At 39.9% G+C, this 14,400-nt stretch overlaps 1 protein-coding gene across 1 annotated transcript; it reads left to right on the plus strand.

The window, feature by feature from the left end:
* Positions 1 to 2,115: 2,115 nt before the first annotated feature.
* On the plus strand, positions 2,116 to 13,663 carry tuba5 (tubulin alpha 5; the record flags this gene model as incomplete). Its single annotated transcript, XM_079558360.1, has 5 exons — positions 2,116 to 2,186; positions 2,324 to 2,598; positions 6,286 to 6,434; positions 8,227 to 8,907; positions 13,315 to 13,663. The coding sequence occupies 5 exons, from the start codon at positions 2,116 to 2,118 to the stop codon at positions 13,612 to 13,614; spliced, it is 1,476 nt and encodes a 491-aa protein (XP_079414486.1). The 3' UTR covers positions 13,615 to 13,663.
* Between the last annotated feature and the right edge of the window lie 737 nt (positions 13,664 to 14,400).

Genomic DNA, 14,400 nt, shown 5'->3' on the forward strand with positions numbered 1-14,400 from the left:
CAAAAATTCAACAAAAATGTGACAAAAATTCAACAAAAATGTGACAAAAATTCAACCAAAATGTGACAAAAAATCAACAAAAATGTGACAAAAATTCAACAAAAATGTGACAAAAATTCAACAAAAATGTGACAAAAATTCAACAAAAATGTGACAAAAATTAAACAAAAATGTGACAAAAAATCAACAAAAATGTGACAAAAATTAAACAAAAATGTGACAAAAATTAAACAAAAATGTGACAAAAATTCAACAAAAATGTGACAAAAATTCAACAAAAATTTACAAAAATTCAACAAAAATTTGACAAAAATTCAACAAAAATGTGACAAAAATTCATCAAAAAATGTGACAAAAATTCAAGAAAAATTCCAAAAAAACATACAAAAGGTGACAAAACACAGCAACAGCGCGAGGAAAAAGGTAAGTTTTGTGGGTCTTAGCTTTCAAATGAGGTGTTACACAGACCGATATAATGGCCAAAAGAGGACAGAATGCATTTGGCTTAGGCGGGGGGTAAGAGCTTAAAATATGTATTTGTGGAAATGCACAATTACGCCAGTTTGGGCCAGGCTGGTCAGAGTCCAGGGCTGTTTTTCAGTCCCAGTCCGCCCCTGCATGTGCGCGTGAAGGGGGGTGAGCAGTGTGCGCGTGGATCAGCGGGCGGGACAGAGGCAGCTACGTGCGCTCGGAAACCAAAGGCAAGATTTCACTGTCGACGCCAACTTTGATGCATTAACAGCTTTTTTTTTTCACACTTACACCGCGGACAGAAATGGTAAGCGCTCACTTTAACTTTCTTTTTACGCGCAATTGATCTGCGCGCTGGGTCTGTTTGCAAACTGCTCAACACTCATTCGACCGTCTATGATTAAAAGTAATGATCCTTAATGACGCTGTAGAGCCGCGATTGCAAAGGTTTTCATTTGCGCCATGTTAAAGCGTTCAACTCCAAAGTCATTAAAGAAGAGCGTCATATGTAAAGCGCAGCTGCACAGGGTTGTGTGAGTTGTAGATTTTTTAAAAGGAAATGCAGGAAAAATCAGCTTATGGGCCTGTCTAAGCATTGAGTCATTTATTTTCATACTCACACAGTTCTCCCTGACCTTAAGTACAAACTACTTACTCCAAAAACAACACCGGAGGCCTGTTTGTTTCCCTAATCTTAAGTAAATAAGAGCGTCACTTTCCTACAACTGCAGCTCTTGGAAATCCTTTTACGCCTTCATTCTTTTATTTCCTCCAGCAGGACTTTCATTGACACGATCCAACACCTGCTGTCGTCTTTCTGTTTCCACTTGTACTATTAGACTTAAAGGGAACATATGTATCTCAGCCAGCCTTTGTTGCCATTTTAAACGTGCACAATCTAAATCAGCTGAGAGCCACTGTTTTATCACATGTGAAAAGGTAACGCTGCTCTTTTTTCACTTATTGATGTTTGTTTGTTTGTTTGTTTGTTTGTTTGTTTGTTTGTTTGTTTGTTTGTTTGTTTGTTTGTTTGTATGCTTTATTGTCCCCGTAGGGAAATGTGTCCTCTGCATTTAACCCGTCCTTCGATGCCGCTGGGGCAGCCCCCGTAAGGAGCAGTGGTCGACGCCCGGGGACCCGTCTCCATGATGTGGAGCCAGGCTGATGGTCAGAATCACCTGGCTGGAGGATTCACCTGTTGCACATGTTTTTAGTGGAAGGTGAAACCGGAGTACCCGGAGGAAACCTACGCAGACACGGGGAGAACATGCACACAGAAAGGCCCCGTCCTGGTGGGAATCGAACCCGTGCCGCCCTGTGAGATTTTGCCTTTGTTCCAGCGATGGTTTTGCGTTCGTCGATCTGTCACAGCCGCCCAAAGCTGCTCCAAGAAACACTCATATCATTTAGCCGCTTTATTTCACCCAAATCCTCCAAATCTCTGTAAATACTTGATACAAACTGGCTGTAACATCTGAACTGGGGCAGTATCGACGATCAAACATCCTGTCATGAATAATTCTCAATCTAATTCTTGACTGTTGACATTGTGTACGCCGATCATCGGATGTTTCGTGATCACTCAAAAAAAAAATCATCTCGGGATGTTCTCCGTCTTAGAAAAACAACGCTGACATTCTCAACATGTCGAGACACGAATGTTGGCAGTTCCCTGAAGATGCATCGAGCGAGTGTCACTTGAGGCTTTGTACCGTGTCGGCGCGTTCTCCACAAATGGAGCAGAACGTGGACAAGACACGAACGGGAGATTAGGAGCGATTATTTGATGTCTTTCAGAGCGGTGGTGTTTGGTTTGGGGATTCTCTTTGTTGTCTCCTGCCTCGTCTGACAGAGATCGTGATGTTCCTGATAACTCGTGGTGGTTTCCCCTGTTCCCGCAGAGAGAGTGCATCTCCATCCACGTGGGGCAGGCCGGGGTGCAGACGGGGAACGCCTGCTGGGAGCTCTTCTGTCTGGAGCACGGCGTGGGGCCCGACGGCGCGTTCGCGGAGCAGCCCAGCGGATCGAACTCACGGGAGGACCCCTTCAACACCTTCTTCAACACGGGCAGCTCCGGGAAACACGTCCCCCGCGCCCTGTACGTGGATCTGGAGCCTTCTGTGGTCGGTGGGTAAAGATAATGAGGCTTCAGTTGTAGTTGGTTCACGAGTTAATCCTTTAAAGAGGGAGTATTATGCTTTTTCACACATTTTTTTTTCAGTCCCATAGCACCAGTCTATATCACACTACAATGATGACCAAACCTTCTGTTGGTCTGTAAATGCAGTAAATTAGAATAACTGCCTTGTGTAAAATGTCTCTCTCAAAATGGCTGTAGTGAATGTCTTGAAATAGGCCTCTGTCTCTTTAAGAACCTCTGAGCCTTTCCGACACGCCCCCTCCACACACTGTCTGTGGCATCAGTGGGGAGGGGGTTCTGCTGAGGAGCAGTGCTTGGTTACTCGGCTGGTGACGAAAGCTCGGAGGCGTCTCCAGGAGGTGGGGGCGTTCCTAGGAGGACTCAGGCAAACCTATCCCTAAAATGGCCGCCATCAGAGTTTTTACAGATTACTCAAAAATACGTGAATGTGCCAAGGCAACACTTCAGGCATGTTTTTAATGAGGGAGTGACATAATAACATGATGTAAAGCTTGAAAAAGTCCATTTTGCATAATACCCCCCTTTAAAGCCGGGGAAGGCAGGTTTTCACCAAAACACCCAAGGGCCGAACCTCAACATTCAGCCTAAAGTAAAGAACTATTTTCTGCAAATGTTTTACATCAGTGGTTCCCAAGTGGCTTTGGGACCCACCATTACCCTCAGATGACGAGCCGAGGTCCCAAATAAAACTGTAATTTGTCATATATCGTATAAAATATAAGTTTTCGTTGTACAAGCAGTAGATATCTCTTTAAGACAGAAATGATGATCAAAACAACCCAATAACATTCATTATAACAGACACAGTTAGTGTTTCCAGGCAGATTCAGATGGAAAATATTGAATAAAAGTTCCTTATACACTCGCGACCCACTGAAAATGGTTCCATGACCCACTTTTGGGTCCCGACCCAACAGTAGAGAATCACTGTTAAACATTATATGACCAAGCGGGAGGTTCTGACAGGACATTTTTTAAAATACCAACACTATCTCTCACATTTTTAGACAAGTTTAACGGGTATTTGATTTCTTATTTGCATAATAGTATTTCTCAAAATCATCTTGGGGGCAGAGGTTCTGTGCTGGAGGGCCGGATTTGGCCCCTGTGCCTGACATTGCCTACTCCTGCTTTATAGGGAGTTTAAAAATGTTAAAATTAAGTATTTTCCTCCCCCTACATGTTCCAGCCATGCCCTAGTGTAGAATGAGCCCAGACCTGTTCACCACAACTGCCTCTAAAATCCTGCACTGTCGCTCAGAAAGGTGCAGCTACACGTACGACCTGAGGTGGCAGTAGTGAGTATAAAATAGCCAACTTGCATCTAGCCCCTTTAAAGGAACAGGCCACCGTTTTTCCACACTGAGACATGTTCTTACCTGAGCTTAGACGAGTTGATACGTACCTGTCTGGTCGTTGTGCCCATGGAAGAGCGCGGTAGCTTCACCCCCGTTTGGAGCCATAGGAATACACTGGGAGAGGCCAAATGCTAACAACATCTTTGGTCTTTGTGCGTGACTGAGCGCACGCACAAAGACCAGACAGGTACGCATCAACTCGTCTAAGCTCAGGTAAGAACATATCTCAGTGTGGAAAAAAGGATGGACTGTTCCTTTAAGTGTTTGATGCGAGGGCCACATTGGGTTTTTGAACTTTCCACTTGGGCCAAACCAGTTGCGGATGAGGTTGTTTCGATTCTCAAATAGACTGTAAACGCCTAAACACATTAAAGAGGGGGTATTCTGCTTTTTTCCAACACATAGCCCCAGTCTGTATCACACTACAATGATGACGAAACCTTCTGTTGGTCTGTAAATGCAGTAAATTAGAATAACTGCCTTGTATAAAATGGCTGTAGCGAATGTCTTGAAATAGGCCTCTGTCTCTTTAACCTCTTAACTCTCGCCTGAACCGAGAGGATCTTTTTCCTCACGTCATCAGATTTTTTTCCCAACATTTTTTTGTTGGGTATTCAACTCGTTTTTGTAACTTTTTTGTCCTTTTTTTGGTAATTTTTGGTAATTTTTTTTTCAATTTTTTTTCAATTTGTTTTCAATTTTTTATCACATTTTTGTATTTTTGTATTTATTTTTTTGTCACATTTTTGTCTTTTTTTCATCAATTTTGGTCACATTTTTTTCATTTTTTTTTTCATTTTTTATCAAATTGTTGTAATTTTTTTTGTAATTTTTTATCAATTTTTCGTCACTTTTTGTCAATGACAAAAAAACACGACAAAAAATGATAGAAAAAATCATTAAAAAATCAACAAAGATGTGACAAAAATGTGACAAAAACCAACCAAAGAGAGACAAAAATTCAAGAAAAATTTGACAAAAATGTGTCAAAATGCGACAAAAATTCAACAAAAATTCAATAAAAATTTAAGAAAAATATGACAAAAATTCAACAAAAATGTGACAAAAATTCAACAAAAATGTGACAAAAAATCAACAAAAAATCAACAAAAAATCAACAAAAATGTGACAAAAAATCAACAAAAATGCGACAAAAATGTAACAAAAATCAACAAAAATTCAACAAAAAATCAACAAAAATGTGACAAAAAATCAACAAAAATGCAACAAAAAATCAACAAAAATGCGACAAAAATGTGACAAAAATTCAAAAAAATTCAACAAAAATGTGACAAAAATTCAACAAAAATGTGACAAAAATGTGACAAAAATGTGACAAAAATGTGACAAAAATGTGACAAAAATGTGACAAAAATTCAACAAAAATTCAACAAAAATTCAACAAAATTCAACAAAAATTCAACAAAAATTCAACAAAAATGAAAAAAAAAAAAAACATATAAAAAGGTGACACAACACAGCAACAGCACGAGGAAAAAGATCAGTTTTGTGGGTCTTAGCTTTCAAATGAGGTGTTACACAGCCAAAAGAACACAGAATGCATTTGGTTTAGGCGGGGGGGGGGTAAGAGCTTAAAATATGTATTTGTGGAAATGTCACAATTACGCCAATTTGGGCCAGGCTGGTCAGAGTCCAGGTTTTTTTTTTCAGTCCCAGTCCGCCCCTGCCGGGACAGTTCCAGCTTTCAGTCCACTGATTTCTCCATAACCATTGATTTGTCCCAGTTTTGCACAAGCTCCGTCTCAGGTGTCCCATTTTTCAACCAGCACCACGACGAAAGCAGCTTTTTTCTACTAGGTTTCCATAGCGACTGAACCAGTTGCTCTAAAGTGTATTTCCTCAATGCCGATCGCAATTCGTGTCCCCCCACTTACAACCCCATTGTGTCCTGGTTTTTAATTCGATAAATCTGGTCATCCCTGGTCACTTCTGTCGCCAACGAACTCCAGCGATCCAAATGACCAGAACATATTTTATTTATCTCCTTTGTTAATTAAGAGGGTGGATGTTTGAATAGGGCGCTGTATGTTCACTTCGCTTGAGTGAGTATCCACAGATAAGCCGCCGAGGCAGGTTTCCAAGCAACAGGTCCAGTTTTACATCAGCGCCGTCCGTTCGATGCAACATTGACTCCGCTTTATTACGCATTTATAACCGCTTTGTGTATTTTATTGATCTCATGCAGAGAATCTACGTTTCACAGTTTCGAGTTCAGAACATACACACCGTATTATGAGCAATAAATGGAAAGGTGGATCATTTGTGTGTTTTCAGATGAAGTGAGGGTCGGCAAGTACAGGGGGCTCTTCCACCCCGAGCAGCTCATCTCAGGGAAGGAAGACGCCGCCAATAACTACGCCCGCGGTCACTACACGGTCGGAAAAGAAATCATCGACGACGTCATGGAGAGGATCCGCAAAATGGTGAGTTTAGTTTAGTTTAATTTTATTTCCTGATTTACAAATACACATGAACCGGTCACAGATGCTCAAAAGGAGTCGGCTGAAGAAGCTCATGAGCGCCGACCCCACATTCAACATAATAAACGTTTACCCTTTACAGAAATACGTGAGGACTGTCTCCACAACCAAGAAGAAGTTTGCACATGAAAAGGAAATGAGATTACATGAGTGGAACACATGGACTCCATTATTTACATTTCCTATTGGAAACTAAACAAGTAACAACAACTGTCTTTAAAGGAACAGGCCACCGTTTTTACATACTGAGATATGTTCTTACCTTAGCTTTGACGAGTTCTTTAGGACCTGTCTGATCTTCCCCCGTGCCTTCAGTCACGTAAACACAGCGCAGACGGCGTTAGCATTTAGCCTCTCCCTCTCTCCTCTATAGCTCCAAAACAGGTCAAGATAGAAGCTACCAAGCTCTTCCACGTTTTCCCTATTTAAATATGGTTACGTGAAGTGTTCCACTACAAAGTATAATTACACAAAATTATACAATGTGGATTTTCTAAGCGGATAAAAGGGGGGACTATATTGTAAGGCGTAATAATACCAGGAGTAGTTCGAAATCCGCGCAGCAATCTTCACTTTACTGTGCGGATGCCAAATCTGTTAACAGACGTCTGCGCTGTGTTTACGTGACTGAAGGCACGGGTGAAGACCAAACAGGTCCTAAAGAAAATTTGATAAAAAATGGACGAAAAAATTAACCTGGCTAACTCCAGGCTGTTGTGTGCGCTCGAATTATTTCGAACTGCACAACAGCCTGGGGACCATGGCCAAATCTCCGGTGGATTTGGGAACCAATCACAGAGCGAGGAGGGACGGCAAGACGATGACGCGCTATTCGAGATATGGAAGCTTGTAGTTTATTTACGGATAATTAAAAAAAAAGTTTATTTACGGATCCAACGTGACAGCAGCAGACACGATGGTATTTTTTGATCAAGCTTTAGACCTTGTTCTAAATAGTTTATATTCAAATGTTTACAGCGGGTACGTCATACGTCATCTCATACGATGATATGATTGGCTGTGGCTACGTGCAGACGCAAGAGACTTTTTTTTTTTTTTTTCGTATCGCCCAATAAACGAGTATGGACGATCGTAAACCACACCTCTCCTACGAGAAAATGAATTGGTGGTCCCCAGACTAAATATCACTTGTGATTTTAGTCTGGTGTTAGCCAGGCTACGAAAAAATGACAAAAATGTGACAAAAAATGACAAAAAAGTTACACCCAACAAAAAATGATCTGATGACGTGAGGAAAAAGATCCTCTCGGTTCAGGTGGGAGTTAAGAGGTTAAAGGCACACCGCGTAGAATTGTACTTAAAAAATGTAATTGAAATACTGGCATTTATTTTATGATCATTTCATCATTGGAAAAACAGGTCCTAAAAGTGTGTTTTTGCTGTGAGCGGGCGTGGGTACGTCTCCAGCTCGTCTCCATGGAGATGTGACTAAAGTCAACAGAATTTGAGATTAAAACAGGTCAGGTCCTCATCCAAATCCATTCTTTGATTATTCCCTGCAGTAATAGTATTTTCCTGTGTCGAGCTGGTCAAAAGGAGCATGTTTTGTACTTATGGCAACACTATAGTCCAAAATGTTACGCAGTGTCCCTTTAAGGAACAGGCCCTACAAACTGCCTCATGGCCACGAGGGATTGACATCTTAACAACATAACCGACGAGCTTTGTTGAACCTTATTACAGACTCTGACTTCCTTTTTGTCTTTCCCCTCAGGCGGACCAGTGCACCGGGCTGCAGGGTTTCCTGATCTTCCACAGTTTCGGCGGCGGGACCGGCTCGGGCTTCACCTCTCTGCTGATGGAGCGCCTCTCCCTGGACTTTGGCAAAAAATCCAAACTGGAATTCTCCATCTACCCCGCTCCCCAGATCTCTACGGCTGTGGTGGAGCCGTACAACGCCATCCTCACCACCCACACCACCCTGGAGCACTCCGACTGCGCCTTCATGGTGGACAACGAGGCCATCTACGACATCTGCCGTCGCAACTTGGACATCGAGAGCCCGGGGTACGTGAACCTCAACAGACTCATCGCCCAGATCGTCTCCTCCATCACGGCCTCCCTTCGCTTTGACGGGGCGCTAAACGTGGACCTGACCGAGTTTCAAACCAACCTGGTGCCGTACCCGCGCATCCACTTCCCCCTGGTGACGTACGCGCCCATCATTTCGGCGGAGAAGGCCTATCACGAGCAGCTGACCGTGATGGAGATCACCAGCGCCTGCTTCGAGCCGCTCAATCAGATGGTGAAGTGCGACCCTCGCCGGGGTAAATACATGGCCTGCTGCCTCCTGTACCGCGGCGACGTGGTGCCCAAGGACGTCAACGCCGCCATCGCCAACATCAAAACCAGGCGCTCCGTTCAGTTTGTGGAGTGGTGCCCCACGGGATTCAAGGTGACAGGCTTTGAGCTACATTTACTCTCACAACTTCACTTTTTACTTTTACTTGACTAATATCTATTATCTAGACCAGTGGTTCTCAACCTGGGGGTCATGTAGATAAAATATACTAACTTTTTTTAGCATATAATATTATATTTTATTGTCGCTTGTGTGTGCTATTTTACCAGAGTGCCATTATATGTTTGTTATTTGATTTATTTTATTTTAGCCATTTGTTTTTTTCTTTGTTTTTTAAGAATTATGTAGGATAATGCTCCGATTCCTCGCGGTGTGACCCGAGCGGGGGGTCACGAACCCCTTTAACCTCTTAACTCCCACCTGAACGGATCCCATTTTCTCCAGTTTGGCTTTACCCTAATCAAAAAGCTTCTTGGGGAAAAAACACCAAAATAGCCACAAAAAATAAGAAGAAAGCAAGGATGTAAATGCAACAAAAATGTGACAAAAATTCAACAAAAAAGTGACAAAAATTCAACAAAAATGTGACAAAAACTCAACCAATAAGTGAAAAAATTCAACAAAAATATGACAAAAATGTGACAAAAATGTGACAAAAATTCAACAAAAATGTGACAAAAATTCAACAAAAATGTGACAAAAACTCAACCAATAAGTGAAAAAATTCAACAAAAATATGACAAAAATTCAACAAAAATGTGACAAAAATGTGACAAAAATGTGACAAAAATTCAACAAAAATGTGACAAAAATTCAACAAAAATGTGACAAAAACTCAACCAATAAGTGAAAAAATTCAACAAAAATATGACAAAAATTCAACAAAAATGTGACAAAAACTCAACAAAAAAGTGACAAAAATGTGACAAAAATGTGACAAAAATTCAACAAAAATGTGACAAAAATTCAACAAAAATGTGACAAAAACTCAACAAAAAAGTGACAAAAATGTGACAAAAACTCAACCAATAAGTGAAAAAATTCAACAAAAATGTGACAAAAATTCAACAAAAATGTGACAAAAACTCAACAAAAAAGTGACAAAAATGTGACAAAAACTCAACCAATAAGTGAAAAAACTCAACAAAAATGTGACAAAAACTCAACAAAAATATGACAAAAATTCAACAAAAATGTGACAAAAACTCAACAAAAATGTGACAAAAACTCAACAAAAATATGACAAAAACTCAACAAAAATGTGACAAAAATGTGACAAAAATTCAACAAAAATGTGACAAAAACTCAACAAAAATATGACAAAAACTCAACAAAAATATGACAAAAACTCAACAAAAATGTGACAAAAATGTGACAAAAATTCAACAAAAATGTGACAAAAACTCAACCAAAAAGTGACAAAAATTCAACAAAAATGTGACAAAAATTCAACAAAAATGTGACAAAAACTCAACAAAAAAGTGACAAAAATTCAACAAAAAAATGACAAAAACTCAACAAAAATGTGACAAAAATGAAAAAAACAAATAAAAAACATACAAAAGGTGACACAACAACACAGCAACAGCGCGAGGAAAAAGATCAGTTTTGTGGGTCTTAGCTTTCAAATGAGGTGTTACACAGCCAAAAGAGGACAGAATGCATTTGGTTTAGGCCGGTGGTAAGAGGTTAACTGTTATAATGGGGGTCGCGGCTCCAAAAGGTTAAGAACCACTGATCTAAACAAACATCAGTCCAGTTTTTTGGTCGTATTAGAAAACCTGTGCCATCTAATACAAAGCCCACGTCAGGGATCAGCAAACCTTATGGATCCACAGAGGCAATTTGACATTGTGTCCTTGGGCAAGACTCTTCACTAACCTTGCCTGTGTGAATGTGGAGTGTGAGTGAGTGCCTGGTGGGGGTTGAAAGGCAGCCTCATTTCTGTCAGTCTGCCCCCGGGAGGCTGTGGTTACAATAGTAAAGAATAATGCAATTCTAAGTAGGGCCCGGCCGATATATCGGGGAGATATTTGGGCATTTTACTATATCGGCTTTACGATATCGCCCACTAAAAGGCCAATATCTCCAGAACCGAAAGTGAATTGGAAAGAGCTCAGTCAGAGCCCCTCCCACGACGTCCTAGGCCTCATTGCGGTGAAAATCGGTCACACGTTTACACACATATCTATATTTTATGTCAAACTTTTGTTATAATTATACTTTTGGAACCAGAGACTTGCCCTTTTGTGTTTTGCCTATTTTTGTCTTTAAACAATCTCCCTCTGAAGAAACTACTAAACATGAATGTCCTGAATAAATCAGCCCCATGCCGCTCATATAGCGCAAAAAAAAGACAAAAATCCAGCAAAAAAATGAGAAAAATCCAGCAAAAAAATGACAAAAATTCAGAAAAAAAAATGACAAAAATTCAGAAAAAAATGACAAAAATTCAGAAAAAAATGACAAAAATTCAGCAAAAAAATGACAAAAATCCAGCAAAAAATGACAAAAATCCAGCAAAAAATGACAAAAAATCAGAAAAAAATGACAAAAATTCAGAAAAAAATGACAAAAAATCAGAAAAAAATGACAAAAATCCAGCAAAAAATCTGACAAAAATGCATCAAAAAAGTAACAAAAACACATAAGGGAAATAAAAAGTGACGACAATGGCAAAGAGCATTTGCATTTGGTTTTGGCGGGTGGTACGAGGTTAATCCAGCCACAACAGCCTGGATTATTACCTGAAACTCACATTTCATCCCTAAACGTAACATTCTGCTTCATTCTTGAGCAGGTTGGCATTAACTACCAGGCTCCCACCGCCGTCCCCGATGGAGACTTGGCTAAACGCGATCTTAAACCGATTAGTATGACTGAACCAACACAGGACAAATCAGATCTAACGCTGGGCTTCACCCGGACTTTACCAGACTATAAATGACCCGAGGTTCCTGCCTCACAGCAAGAAGTCCCCAGGTCTCAGACTGTGTGGGCCTTTCCGTGTTTGCAGGTTTTCCTCGTGTCTGGGGGGGGGCTTCCTCTGGGTGTCCTCGTGGGGTCATCGCACAGCAGGAACAAAAGTCACAATAGGCTAATCCTCCAGCTATAGGTCATCATCTGCAACCTATAGTTTTAGGCTGTGGATGAAAGGGCTCTTTCTCTTGTGGGCGGAGAAAGTGCTGCCCTGCTCCTGCTGCTCTTTTTTTTTAAAATTTCATATTAGTCCTGGTTTAATCTGACGTCAGACCTCATAGAGACCTCATTTATCTCTTACACTGGTTCAGCCTTGGTGCAGTCCTCACATTCTCAACAGGCTGATTCAAAACTGTTTGCGACTCATTACAGATAAGAATTTCGTATAATAGGAAGGAATTGTCTGAGTTAGGTGTTTGTGACCATGAATTTTGAAAACAAATAACAAAACAAAAAAAAGTGACAAAAATCCAGCAAAAAAGTGACAAAAATCGAGCAAAAAATAACAAAAATCCAGCAAAAAAAAACAAAAATCCAGCAAAAAAATGACAAAAATCCAGCAAAAAATGACAAAAATCCAGCAAAAATGACAAAAATCCAGCAAAAAAAAGACAAAAATCCAGTAAAAAAGTGACAAAAATCCAGCAAAAAAAATGACAAAAATCCAGCCAAAAAAAGACAAAAATCCAGTAAAAAAAAAGTGACAAAAATCCAGCCAAAAAGTGACAAAAATCGAGCAAAAAATGACAAAAATCCAGCAAAAAAAAGACAAAAATCCAGCAAAAAAATGACAAAAATCCAGCAAAAAATGACAAAAATCCAGCAAAAATGACAAAAATCCAGCAAAAAAAAGACAAAAATCCAGTAAAAAAGTGACAAAAATCCAGCCAAAAAAATGACAAAAATCCAGCCAAAAAAAGACAAAAATCCAGTAAAAAAAAAAGACAAAAATCCAGCCAAAAAGTGACAAAAATCCAGCAAAAAAAAAGACAAAAATTAAGGCCAAAAAGTGACAAAAATCCAGCAAAAAAAAGACAAAAATCCAGTAAAAAAATGACAAAAATCCAGCAAAAAAGTGACAAAAATCCAACAAAAAATGACAAAAATCCAGCAAAAAAATGACAAAAAATCAGCAAAAAAAATGTCAAAAATCCAGCAAAAAAATGACAAAAATTTAGCAAAAAAAGTGACAAAAATCCAACAAAAAAATGACAAAAATCCAGCAAAAAAATGACAAAAATTCAGCAAAAAAAAAAAAAAATAATCCAGCAAAAAATGACAAAAATCCAGCAAAAAAATGACAAAAATTAAGCAAAAAATGACAAAAATTAAGCAAAAAATGACAAAAATCCTGCAAAAAATGACAAAAGGGAAATAAAAAGTGAGGACAATGGCAAAGAGGAGAGAATGCATTTGGTTTTGGCGGGTGGTACGAGGTTAATCCAGCCACACCAGCCTGGATTATTACCTGAAACTCACATTTCATCCCTGAACCTAACATTCTGCTTCCTTCTTGATCAGGTCGGCATTAACTACCAGGCTCCCACCGCTGTCCCGGATGGAGACCTGGCTAAAGTGCAGCGGGCCGTGTGCATGCTGAGCAACACCACCGCCATCGCCGAGGCCTGGGCGCGCCTCGATCACAAGTTCGACCTGATGTACGCCAAGAGGGCCTTCGTGCACTGGTACGTGGGCGAGGGCATGGAGGAGGGAGAGTTCACGGAGGCCAGAGAGGACATGGCCTGTCTGGAGAAGGACTACGAGGAGATGGGCAACGCGTGCTCCGATTCGGAAGATGAAGAGGATGGACAAGAATACTGAGCGATGTTGTTATGTTAAAGCCAAAGGTTGCATTCACTTCATTCTAGTTTTGAAGGGGAAAGGGAAAAAAAGGGGAAGTTCACTTGATGTTGAACCTTATAATGTTTTGTTAGGGATTGGGTTGATATTATGTGCCATATTAAAGTGGTAAAATGGTAAATGGACTCAACTTGTATGTGCTTTTCTACCTTGATCAGGCCTAAAGTGCTTTACAGTGAGATGACACATAAGAATAGATTTTCGCCAGAATGTAAATATAACACAATATAGCACAGTTCTTTCAAGATTTTACACAAAAAAAATCCAGGACTTTTCCTCCTCCGTGTCATTAACCTCAGAGTGCATTTTCTCCAATTTGGCTTTTCTCAAATCTAAAAGCTTCTTGAACAATGTGCCAAAAGCAAATAAAAAGAGGAAGAAAGGAGGCCAGTCAATAAGAATAATAATAACAATCAGGGGCGGACTGGCCATATGTCCATTCTGGAAGAGCACAGAAGGGCCACTGGCTCGAGGGCCACCGGTCCCGCCTCAACCGAGCTTTACCAAAATCTAAAAGCTAAAAAGAAAAGCATCAAAATAGCGACAAAAAAAGAGGATGAAAAAAACACGGACAAAAAAACACGGACAAAAAAACACAACAAAAAATGATAGAAAAAATAATTAAAAATGTGACAAAAATGTGACAAAAATGTAACAAAAATTCAACAAAAATGTGACAAAAATGTGACAAAAATGTGACAAAAATTCAACAAAAATGTGACAAAAATGTGACAAAAATGTAACAAA

This window comes from Gobius niger (assembly GCF_951799975.1).
Source record: "Gobius niger genome assembly, chromosome: 6".
Taxonomy (NCBI): Eukaryota; Metazoa; Chordata; class Actinopteri; order Gobiiformes; family Gobiidae; genus Gobius; species Gobius niger.